Here is a 12,948-nt window from a genome sequence, read left to right as displayed (position 1 = left end):
AGAAAAAGGGGGGAAAAAAAGGAAAAAAGGGGAACAAAGCTGCCGGGAAATTCCAAAGGGGGTCTGAGTTGGCTGATAACATACAACATGTTTCACAATGTTTTACAACAGGGCATAGATTCTGGTCAATAGTTTCTGGTAATCCTACTGTTTGAGCACTATCTAGCTATCTGGCTCAATTTACTCTTTTACTCTCTGTTTGGGGCTGTTTCTTGGAACAGCTTTAGGGGCTTTGTTCCCATGACTGGGAAGGAGACCTTAGGGAGTTGAGACAATGGGAGGGAGACCTTAGGGAGTTAAGATAAAACAGCTTAAAAAAATGTCCATTCTTACACAATATCTTACACATAGTAGAAACTATAAATAATTGAATTCAAATATGGTATTTGGTACAACTCCAGAAAGAGAATATGTGAAATGTAGCATTTCAAGCATCTCTTTAAAAAACCCTGTACCCCTTGATGGGCAGAATCATACCCTCTAGGGACAAGAATTTCCTGTTTCTCCTTTGCTAGCAAAGCAATAAAACCTCTTTTTCCTTTTTCTCAAAACTATCCTCATTATTGAATTGGCATCAAGGACAAGGACCATGCTTTAGAGAACAAATTGGGGACCCAGATGTGACTTGAGAGCAGCCCCCACTCTGGCTTTCTTCAGCAGACCTGGCTCTCTAAGCGAATCTCCTCAATGCTAAGGATGTAAGGTGGCCAGTGAACTTGTTGAGAGCCAAATTCTGGAGTGTTGAAAGACAGATGAATTTGCCTCAGGTCAAACTGAAGGAGCTATTCTTATCCGTAAAGGGAGAGACTGAGGGACATTTGGAGCAGCTGCTACAGCTTATTTTCCTTCAGGAATCTCCTGCCTTCTCTTTGAACAAGACAGGTTGCTCTGCCTTGGTCCACTTTGGAAAAAAAAAAGGAAACTGAAGGCAGTAAAGTCACAACACCCCTGGCCATCTGCATAATCCCCGCCCTATGTCTGCCTTGTGCCCCCAAAGACCTCTGGACTGCCCTGATGCTAAATACCCTCAAGTACCCATGCATTCCCCAAGTGATAGAGAATAAGGATTTTGGGTCACTTCCCCCAACTTCACCCTCTATCAGCCAAAAGCAGTTTAGAGATACCATTGCCCATTTTTCCACAGAAATGGAATGCAGGAATTGACAGTAGGGAAATGTATCAGTGGTCCACTTTAAGCTTTGAATGCAGTCCTTGCTGTTCTGCCACTGCAATTTATTTTTAGAACGGACAAGTTTCTTTCTCTTCCTCCCTTCCTCCCTCTCCCTAATCTCTCCTGATCCTTAAGCTTGGAGCAAAACAGGATTACCTTCTTCCCCACCCTATGTAGAGCAATTTGTACTTGAGCAGATATCCCCACAGGAAGGAAGGAAGAGTTTGGGTTTGGCACCAGTGAAGGGTTATGGAAAATAATATTCCTACAAGACAGCTCCCGAAGAAAAATGGAGGGACAGCATGGCTCAGGAAAAGGGAGGGAAAATTGGACAAACATTAAACCTCTCCCAGTGCATTCTGATAACAATGGGCCCTGGGGGAAAGGGGTGGATACAGAATGCCAGGGCCTAAACCGTGACCTTCCCCCAGGTCAAATTAGTCAGTCCCACAGCCCTGATGCCCCCAAATTCTGAAGTTTTTTTTTTTTTTTCCCCCCTTTGGGAGACTCATATTTATTCCTGCCTACCAAAATTTCTCCTCAAACTGACAATTTACCCCACAACCAAAGCCTACCCATTCCAATAACAGCACATACCAGATGCAGGACGCCCCCCCCCCCGCCCCCCAATTATTCCCTCACTCATAGGCCTAAAAACATCCAGCAGGATTAAAACAGGAGCAGCAGGGTTAGGAACCTTTATTCACTATAAAAATAGCACAGGTTATTGCAGATATCCAGCAGGTCACTGATTTGGTAATGACTTTATAAGCTCAATTGAACTCCCCGACATCTCATCCTACAGCCAATCAGGGAAGAATGTTATTTCTATGTAAACCAATCAGGAGTGGCAAGAGAAAAGGTTATCTCACAGCCTGTGTGTTAAATACCTACGTTTTATTGTTTGGACTTATTTAAGTACAATATAATGCTTCACAAAATATGCATCATGTTAAATGTGAAAACTGGCCAGTAGCCACCTGGCTCCCTGTAAAAGGGCTAAACATTTTATCCCAGGGCTAATAGCTGACATTATTATCTTGGCTGGGATAACTGCCTCTGCATCTACTGCAGTGGTGGCAATGCACCAGCAGGCACCAGCAACTCATTTCCTTCAACAATTTCAAAAATTTTTCTGAGACCTGGCAAACTCAAGTACATATTGATCCTTTTCATAATGCCTCTTTGGATGTGTCAAAATTACAATCTCCAGTTCTGGTCCAGGCCAATACAAAAACACCTACTTTTAATAATGAAGAAGTTTGTGGCGGTATGGCTGAAGGAATTTCTTCTCTGACTCTTTTAAATACTTTTCTACACATGTAGTTGGGCTACTAGTTATAACTGTACTGTTAATTTTATCTCTGTTCTTGTTTTACGTAGTTTGTCAAGCAGGATGATGATGGTTAAAACATCAGGAAATTATGGTTCCAAGGTTAATCTTTGGAATGCCTGCTATGCTTCAGAGGACCCAGACCCCTGAAATCATGGAGAGTGCACCCTAAATTTAAATAGGGCACAATGGCCTTGATTAAGGAAAACAGGGACCCAACTATTTTACCTGCTACATATTTGAAGTGTATGATTCCTGGCATTTTAGAAGAACATGTCTGGTTTTGACACCGGAAAATTGTTTTCCTAGCACTAGCAAATTAAGTAATCACCACCTTTCTTATAGTTGCCTAATTTCACTGTACTTATAAAAACCCTTCCCCTGCCAATTCTTAATTCTGTATAGGAACAATTTCTTAATAAGTTTACCTACACAGCCCCAGCTGCCTCCCAGAACACATGGATGCCATTCTCCTGCTCACCTCCTGACTCACCAAGACCAAAAAGGGGTCTCCACCTACGATGACCTCCAGGTCCCCTCCCCATAACTTTCCCCACCAGGGTCTCCATGCTCTGTTCCAGAACTCTGAAAGGAGGGGGTCCCTCCAGTTCACCCCTTCTCAGCTCTAAGCAGCCAGAACTGATCCAACGCCCCAATTCTTTTTCCCCTTTCAGAAGCTGGAATGAAGGGTTATGGAAAATAATATTCTTACAAGGTAGCTCCCCAAGAAAAATGGAGGGACGGTGTGGCTCAAGAAAAAGGAGGGGAAATTGGTCAAACAATAAACATCTCCCAGTGCATTCTGATAACAATGGGCCCTGGGAGATAGGGGCAGATATGGAATGCCAGGTCTTAAACTTGACCTTCTGCCACGTCAAATTAGTCCTGAATGACAATGGGCGAGACTTGAGTACTAATTCCTAAGGGTCTGGTTTTAACCTGTACAACTAGCTCCTGACAGTCAAAACGACATGGTCAAAACTGTGCGTGTACAGTTTCCAACGATTACATCATCCTCATTGTACCCTATAAAATGAAAATCCCTTCTGTACCTGGGAGCCATTTTCCCATCCAGAAAATGGGTCCTAACAGCGCCCCACTCCACAAAGGAATAAAGGCTTCTCTGAATCCACTGAGGTCTGCTTCCAGTCCTTTTGTGCTTACTGCCAGAATATCTAAGAAATGACTATCTCCCAAATTAACAAGTGAATTATAACTCTGGACAGAGAACACCTGGAATGTAATCTTTGCATCACCTCTTTTCAAACCCCCCTGCTCCTTCCCCTGATGGGCAGAATCACAACCTCCAGGAGTCCCCTGTGCCCTGTGTTTCTCCTTTGCTAGCAAAGCAATAAAACTTCTTTTTCCCCTATCTAAAAAAGAAAAAAAAAAAAAAGAAGAAGAAGAAGAAGAAGAAAGGAAGAAAGAAAAAAAAGGAAAGAAAAGAAATTCTTGACATGTAACACTTGGAAGAGTTTATCTTTTCATTTCCTATATCTGTGGTTATCAGATTGGGCTTGCTTATTCTCCCAAAATATTTTAGTGGTTAGCTTCATGTTCATGTTATTTCTTTTAATAAATTTCATGTAACATTATGCTATACTTATGAGTCCACATATATAGTCTTTTATTCTTTCTATATTCCCTCTCTAAGAAAGAAAAAGAACAAGTGGGGTACAGGAGAGGAATAAAAGGGAAAGAAAGAATAAAGCAAAAAAGAATCTCCTCTTTCCAACTACCTGCCACATTTTCAGCCTTATATTTTTGGAATCCTAAACTTGATACCATGGAATGCTCTCTTATGTCTCTACCTTCTGCGCCCCAGCCCACCAATCACATCCATCAAGTCATAAACACCTGTTAATATGTCCTGCACATCTCTTGTTTTCATCACTTTTCCCTTTTTTCTACCAGTACAAAATCACATCATCTCATGCAGAGACGACTACAGCAACCTTTTGGCTTATCTTCTCACTTCTGCTCTTTCCTCTGACATCCATCCTGAACACTGTAGTCATAATAATCACTTATTTTGCCAGTGTGGTGGAACACTCCTGTAATCCCAGTAATTTGGTAGGCTAAGGCAGGAGGATGGCAAATTCAAGGCCAGCCTCATTATCTTAACAAGGCCCTAAGCAACTAAGCGAAACTCTGTCTCAAAAATTTAAAAAACTTAAATTTAAAAAAGGGCCAGGGAGGTGACTCAGTAGTTAAGTACCCCTTAGGTTCAATCCCCAGTACCAAAAAAAGAAATAAATCACTGATTTCACTATCAGAGTGACAGTCATTTTACTCATATCAATACCTCACACCATGTCATGTCACATAAAGTCTCAATAAGTGTTTGCAGAATTTAAAATTAATTATTGACTGCTTATGTCTTTCATGGTCAAATACAGCTTCCCTGGCCTGGAATTATATACCTAATCAATCAAATCCCTTTATCAAGTTATCTCCACTTAAATGAGGCTATATTCAATATTCTCAACAAACTACCAACTGTGTTATTTGCTTATAAGCAAGTAAAAAACTAACTTGTAACTGACTGTTAGGCTAATCTGTGCCAAGCAGTTTATTAATATCATTTTATTTACCAAATGATAGGTAAAATAAATGTGAACACAAATTCCAAAACTTTAAGGGCCTTGTCAAACTTACAAGCTACTAATTCATTCACTCTATTCTAATACTCATGTTATTCCCATAACTCTACACTCCCTAGAGTTTTAAAAATTCCAGAAATGTCTAAGTTCCAATTCATTCTAATGACAACTAATTCCTTATTACTATATGTCTAAGTATAAACCAAACCTTTGTACATTATACACAAAACTGTGAACTTTACAGGGTAAGAAAGGGATTTAAAATACATCTTTCAAGAGAATATATTTCTAAATTTTGCAACATTTGACAGTTCCTATACTTCTCCACAAAACCACAGCTGGCTCTGAAATAGAGTTAGCAGATGTGCATCATGAGATCTGAAAAGCAAAAAAGGTGTATGTTCACCACAACCACCCTTTCATACCAGGAACTCTGAAACAACAATCAGAATATTTGACATTTCAATATCATAAAAATATCATTCTCTTTAAAATGTTATTAAAAATGATTTTTAAAAATCCTAGAATACATAATCCTTTCAGCCCAACCACTGTGACCCCCATCTTACTACTGGGAAAAGGAAAGGTAAATGTGAAAGTAAGTAAAACAGAGGCCCCTAGCAACTATCTTGACACTCTTCTGCCCAAAGTTAATCAAACACACCAGTTTTTTTTCTACACCTCTGAGATTCAGCAGCAAGTCAAAGATGGAACTAACCTGAGTTATGTCTCTCAAAGTGAAGAAAGAGCCTCTCTAAAAATTAACTCTATACACCTATGGAAAGGCAGAATTATTCTTATTCCTTAGTTTTATAAGCCCCATCTCTGTGACAAAAATCAAGCAATTAGGAGAAATATTTAATTGAGAAAAATAATTTGTGTGTACTTTGTTATACAGCTCAATACAAATGATATCTTTATAACTGAAGTCAGAAATACACATAAGACCATTAATAAAATTAATATTTAATTTAATAAGTAAAATATCACTCTAAAATAAGACACATCAAAAACAAATCACCACTAAACATTATATGTAAAAAGCAAATATACTGTAAATATTTTTCATCTACTCTTTGAGAACTTGAATAACCAAATGTTTTTTTCTAATATTGTTTTTATCAATGACCATAACAATATTTCCCAGAAGACATCCCAAATAATCTTTTAAAGAAAAAGAAATTTCAGGGATGTAAGGTCCTTTATCATACAAGGACGGCTAGTCTAGTCTACCCAGGCCTTTATAAATGCTCTACTGACATCAATCCTAAATTCATGAAGAGAGACAGTTCTTCAAGTGGGTCATTCTATTCTTTGGGTAAGAGGAACCCAAGATTTCAAATTCTCTACCAACAACTTATCTTGTGTTGGTTTTTATTGTCCAAATTCACAGTAGTATCCCACAAGATCCAAGAAGTCCTGCTGTTCTATGATGGTGCCCAGGATAGAATACCATTGAGAGAATGAGACTGAAAGAAATAGTTCTAAAAAATTAGGTGTTATGTGGTCTGTACTGTTAGTATCAGTGCTATCTACTTGCTCTTATAAAGTCTACATCTAATCCAAAAAATTAAAGGTAACTACAGATTTTTAAATCAAATATTCCCACTGCATCATCTTAAGAAATTATTCTGGAGGCAGAAACATATTCTACTTATTTTGTATGAAAATAAAGCCCTGGATGACTGAAAGAGACTTTCAAAAGATTCCTATACTTATTCCAGGGGTTGGAAACAGATGTTACAGAAAGCAAATGGGTAAAGAAAAACAAGCCATGTATAAGAGAAAAAGAACAGAGACCATGATGAACCAAAGAGGACATGGTACAACTCAAGTGAAAGCTTCGACATAGCTCCAGTCACTTGTCTTGAAAAATAAGTCAATTGCTAATTTTTCAATGTTTTCTAAAAAGTCATAAAAACTGATTGTTTTGTTCTGATTTCTAAATATTGCTTTTATTCTTCCTTTTTAAGCTAGCCAAAATAAAAATACATCCACTGACTGAATATGGCCTGAAACATGCCAGTTTGACCTTCCAATACCCTCTCTCACAAAGCATTACTAAACCCTGACCACTAAAGATACTGGTCAATCTCCTCTATGTTTAAATGTTCTGTTTAGGAAATATAAACTGATCTCAAAGATCTACATCGTATGTAGTAAAATATTTTATAATATCCTTACTAGGTTTAATTTATATAAATTTTGCTACAATTCAGCCCCTTTTCTTTCAGACTTTTCTGTGTGAATATTTTCAGACATAACATAATCTAATTGTGCTAAAAAGCACAGGACTATAATACTGTAGGAATAATGAAGCTTTGTCGTGGATTAAAATAAATACCACTCCACTTATCTGTTTTAATTGAAGTCTATTCATGTTCATTGCTCTTTCTAAATTTTTTTAATATCTGGGTTTACTATAGTTTCCTAAAGGATGAAATCTAAACAATGAATAAACTTGTTATTATATTTATTATAATATAATAACAAGTATATTATTTTGCTTCTAGAAATCTCTGAATCAAATTTACCTCAGATTTAAGTTCCAAAACTTATATCAATATTGCAAACTTAGGTAAACCTATGATCTTGCTAAACTATAGTCATAGTACTTAAGTGGTGATGACAATTCTAATGTGAAAAACACTTGCTTACTACATAGACTTTACTTATACCTTGACATTCTTCTCACCCAATATACTACAAACATATTTTATTAACCTTGTTACTTTAAAAGTAATTTAACAAGAAAAAAATAAAATTGGGATTTCAATAACACTATTGCTAAATCAGTGCAAAACACGCTTTTCGAAATATTCTTCCAGATCTGGGAGTAGCATGAGGTCTGAGTCCAATCCACAGTACAAAAAAAAAAAAAAAAAACTCAAACAAGACACTTAAATGTAGGAGGACAGTTTTATTGCTAATAAGGAAAAATAAGGAAAGTTATATGGATGTCACAAAACAGAAAAAGCTCAATTAACATACATGGCAATATGCCTATTCATTTTCTTTACTGATTAATATGAAATATTTATATTTCATATTTATCTAAGAAAAAATTATCAAGTTGAGTAAAATAACATTTTTTTCCATTCTTCTCCAGCCTTATTAATATAGGTTTTCCAAGAAAATCTAATGATTATTTTTCTACGATGAATTCTGACATGTTCGGAAGGTGGATATTAAAATATGTAGGAGCTCACTATTAAACATAAGATCATAAAACATCTAATAAGTACAGTTTGTTTCATGAATCACCCTTCTAGCTATTTAAATAAGCAAGATACATTTCAAATTTCTATAAGAAATTATCATTGATGCTTTTAAAAAGGTGTTTTATTACTGTAAGTTGTGAATTATAACACTGATATTGGGGAATCTTATAACATATTGCATTTCAAAATCACAGATGACAAACTCAAGCTTATATAATCAGGATACCGAAGACTATGTCACAGAAAGAATGAGTACTTCACATCTCCTACAACTTTATAGGCAAAACAGTAAGCTTCTGACTCACAATAGTTTCTAGAAGCACACATATAATCCTTGATAATTTCTCTACACAGATACACGGGTATGTCATTTAAGAAAAGGGTTTTTTTCAGTTATCACTTAAGCCTAAAGAGTTCACTAATTAAAAGTTGCTGACAAATTCACCTGTAAAACAAAGAATAAAGCACAATTCAATAAATACAATTGTGTTCCTACCAAATCAGATCAAAAAACTGATCACATGAAAGGGTAATCCTCTGTATTAGGGACTATTAGAATCATTAGAGTGTGTAGGTATTTTTCAAACACAAAACACCATTATTCTCAGTGAAGTGCAAGTTAACTATGTTCTCAGTAGTCTCAACCCTGACTACATATTAGAATTATCCAGAGGTTTTTCTTTTTAAAACACCAAAGTCCGGGCTCTTCTACTTCCCCTTTCTTACCATGACCCCAAGGGCATTTTGATTCATTTGTGATAATGCTCAAGTATCAGTGTTTTTTATAAGAGGCCCCCAGCTAATTATGGTGCCATTCTTAAAAGAAACGGAGGAGAATTTGGATTTTTTAGAGAATGTGAATAGTTTAAGATAGGAAAAAAAATAGGGAAAGCAGAGAGAACAGTCCCCTAGGTCAAATCCTAGCTAGTGCTACACTGGTGTCTCCTCAAATGACCCTAGTTTCTCCCAAAATGACTGCATTTTTCCCACTTCATTATACTACCTGAAAGTATATCATTTGTTGACCCAATTATCTGTAAAACAATTTTATTGCAAAAATGTTAAGAGCCCAGAAAATTCAGTCTCCCCTATAAGCCTATTTAATAAGATTATTTTTCTTGCTAATAACAGGACATCAAGTGGACTTAAGAAACCAATATTCTGATAGTGGAGATGGAAAGAAAATTTTTGACATATAAAACACTTTGAAAATAAGATATACCTGGACTCAAGACGGTATAAATGACTCAAGAACATTAAGTGTTCAAGCAGACTTAGGTTGGTGAAAAGAAAAATGAAAATACGAGCACCTGAAATAAATGACCTTTAAGATTTCTAACCAATTCTGAGATTGTAAGATTCTACAAAGAGCTCAAAGATATCATCCGCTGTTTCTTTGCCTGCATAAGGGAGTTTCTTCCTCCTAAGACACAGATCTCAGGCCCATGCCATTTACACATTATAATTTTTACTATCTTTACTCGTAAGACCACAAACTACTTTTAAGATTATAAATTTTACTTTTAAGACTACAAACATGCTACAATTTACAGTCTGCCTGGACCTTTTAGGCATGCCCACAAATAAATCCCTTAACTATTAACTATGTCATTCAGGAAGTATTTAATCTAACAAACTGTTGAAGGAAAAGTAAATTACAAAAGTCAACAGACTTCTGAGAGGAACTGGCAATGATTCCAATTTCAACTTGAAAAAACACTTTAAAATTGATACAGCTAAAGCAATATGTAGAGGCAAGTGTTGTAGCCTTAATTGTTCACACTAAAAAAGAAAATGCTGCAAATTAATGGGCTAGGATTCACTGCAATAAAGGCGAAAAGGTTTCTCAAGAAACAACACATTAAGAGCCAAAATTAGGGAAGCAAAAAATAAACAAATAATAGGAGGGGGGGAGCTGGTTCTTTGAAAAGACTATAAAATTAATAAACCTCTACTACGCATGACAAAATCAAGAGGAAAGACACCAATGAAAAATAAGAATTAATAAGGGACTTAACTACATATATTGGAAATATTAACAGGTAACCTAATATGAAATGAAAAACTTCATGTAAGTGAGTTTGAAAATCTATATGAAATGAACAAATTCCAACAATATGATCCTAGCAAAAACTGACTCAGGAACATATGGATTTTTAAAACAAATGCATGTGAATTAAAACCAGAAATAAACCCAAAATTTAATGCATTTGTGTGAGGTAAATTATCCTTACATTAGCTTACAAATATTAATACCCCAACCTGTATTTGAGACAGTTCCAATTTTTCTCCATTCCATTGTTTACATAATAAATTAAGAGATAATCAATTAAAAACTGAGGGAGACTGAGACAGCTCGAACCAATTTAGCAACACCCTGTCTCAAAAAAAATAAATAAATAAAATGAACTGGGGATATAACTCAGTAGTAGAGCCCTTTTCTAGCATGCATGTGGCCCTGGGTTCAATCCCCAGTACTGCATAATAATATTTTATAATAATAATAAAGGCACTTGGAGGCAGATTTTTAAATGGAGAGGCTTAATGGAAATTACATGAAGGAAAACATAGGTCTCTAAAGATCTTCAAGATCTTAAAAGTTTTTAAGTTTCTAAAGGTCATTCGAGATCTACAGCAAATACGCCTCTCATTAAACTTTGTCTATTGCTCCAACAGGCAGAGCACTCAAACTCTTCAATGGCATTTATAATCCTGACATGCACCACAGATATTCCATATTACCTTCCTCTTTCTAGAAACCTAAACTATTGGCAGAGAAGCTAATCTTCCATCAGTTGAGTATTCTCTTACAGTGCTCAGAGTGCTAAATAGGTGAAGCCACTGAGATAACATGAGCAAAGTAAAAGGCTCTTGAAGATCACTGCTTTTGGTCATAGTTTACAGAAATCCCTTGAAATAGAACTGTTCTTAAAGTAATAAGATAATGTATAATTAATGTTACTGTGTTGCTCAGGAGATAAAATGGAGAATTAGGGTATGATGGCTGTGGCATTAAAACAGAGGAGAAGAGGTTTTAGAAAATCAGTAAAAGAAAATGATAAATTCGGCAACTGGTCAAATAAAACTGGGACTCCAATTAACTACTTTAACAATTATAATCAAATGAATATTCTTTCACCACATCTTAACCTTTTCTGGGATCAATGGTTTGTTTACTTTAAAAACTTAAAGCAATTTTACTTGTGGAAATTTCATCAGTTTCCTCCAGACGTAAGAGGATTTCCTCGGCACACTCCCAGGGAGGGCCGCCCCCCGTGATTTTCTCCTTCACGCTCTGGAACAACTGCCTCAGCATCGCCTGCAGCATCGCCTCGTCCTCGCAGGAGAAGTGGGCCATCCTCTGCAGGAATCAAACGTCCACTTCCCATTACTCGGGGGTCCCAGCAAACGCCGTGCACGGCGCACGCGCACCTCCACCCAATCGTGGCCCTCGCGCAGCCTCGTTGCCTAGGAGACCGCGGCGAACGCGTGGGGGCGGTCCCTCGACCCGGCGTTGTCCCGGACAAGTCACCTTACTCTGCAGAGACCGGGGTGTGCTTGACCCTGCTCTGACAGTCGTCGTTGCTAGCCTTTAGGGCCAGCGGAACTCTGCCTCCCGCGACGAACGGCAACAAAGACACGCAGGCAGGCTCTCGTGGGAGGGCCTGACGGCGGGACGCCGGCGCTGCGCGTGACGTCAGGTCGTTGACGTGGCCTCCTTGGTTGGGGGTTTACCTGAAACTGGAAAGGCGCCTAGGGAAAAGTCGGTTGGCTGCGGTGTCTTCTCCGTAACCTGCTCTTCGTAGGTTGGAGGAAACAGAGTAGGAAGAGAAAGCGCGGTGACCAAAAAAATTAATGGAGTGAAACTGAAAGTGGCCTGAAATGTTTAGTCGAAAAGGGAATGGTGTTGAAATCTTGCTGTTCTGTTTTCTTACAGCGGCTAAAACCTGTTGAGCTCCTACCCTTTGCTAAAGTACCTGGTTTAGGAGGATAGAAAGAAGACAACGCGTTCATAATTTAACACAAGGAGAAATTAAGGATTGCCATAAAGTAAAAGTCGATGTCATACTGGAGAAATACGCCATGTAGATGCTGTGGAAACCCAGAGTTAGGTTTTAACCCGGTAGAGAAGTTGAGGAAAGAAGAGAGAAAAATTGAACTTGGAATGTGTAGGCGCTTCAGTGTGTGTGATAGTCAGATATTTAATAGAGTCAGAAAGAACCTGAGGCTGCAAAAGTAAATTGTCCACATCTGAAAGGGTCATATTTAGCAAGTTAAGGGATCAGAGGTTTATCTTTCAAGTAGGAGGACACAATTGGATTCTAGAGAGACCCTGAGATATCATCTGTAAAGAACACTGCAGAAAGCTGCCTCCTAAGGGAGAGTTACACTGCACAAATTGAGAATTACTAAAGGTTATACCTTAGGAAGAAGGAAAATAACTTTAAAGAGTGTTTGAGATGTAATAAAAGAAGGAAGGCAAAAAAAATGGGAAGGGATCATTAGGCAAATATATGGTTTCCATAAAATAATATTCTAATTTGTGAAGGTTCAAAATGCATCGTACTAAAAAACTGGAAACCATATAAAGTGGAACAAGTTGAAGTGTTCTGCGATCCT

At 37.4% G+C, this 12,948-nt stretch overlaps 1 protein-coding gene across 1 annotated transcript in view; it reads right to left on the bottom strand.

Moving 5' to 3' along the window:
- TBC1D32 (TBC1 domain family member 32) overlaps nt 1-12,067 on the bottom strand; it is a 217,983-nt gene extending 205,916 nt beyond the window's left edge. The window contains 2 exon segments of the mRNA XM_079146273.1: nt 11,530-11,542; nt 11,545-12,067. Of these exon segments, the coding sequence (XP_079002399.1) occupies nt 11,530-11,542; nt 11,545-11,686 (155 nt within the window). The 5' untranslated portion in view covers nt 11,687-12,067.
- Nucleotides 12,068-12,948: the final 881 nt, after the last annotated feature.

The sequence above is a fragment of the Sciurus vulgaris genome (assembly GCF_902686455.1).
Source record: "Sciurus vulgaris genome assembly, chromosome: 7".
NCBI lineage: Eukaryota > Metazoa > Chordata > Mammalia > Rodentia > Sciuridae > Sciurus > Sciurus vulgaris.
This window is presented reverse-complemented; position numbering and strand designations above follow the sequence as displayed.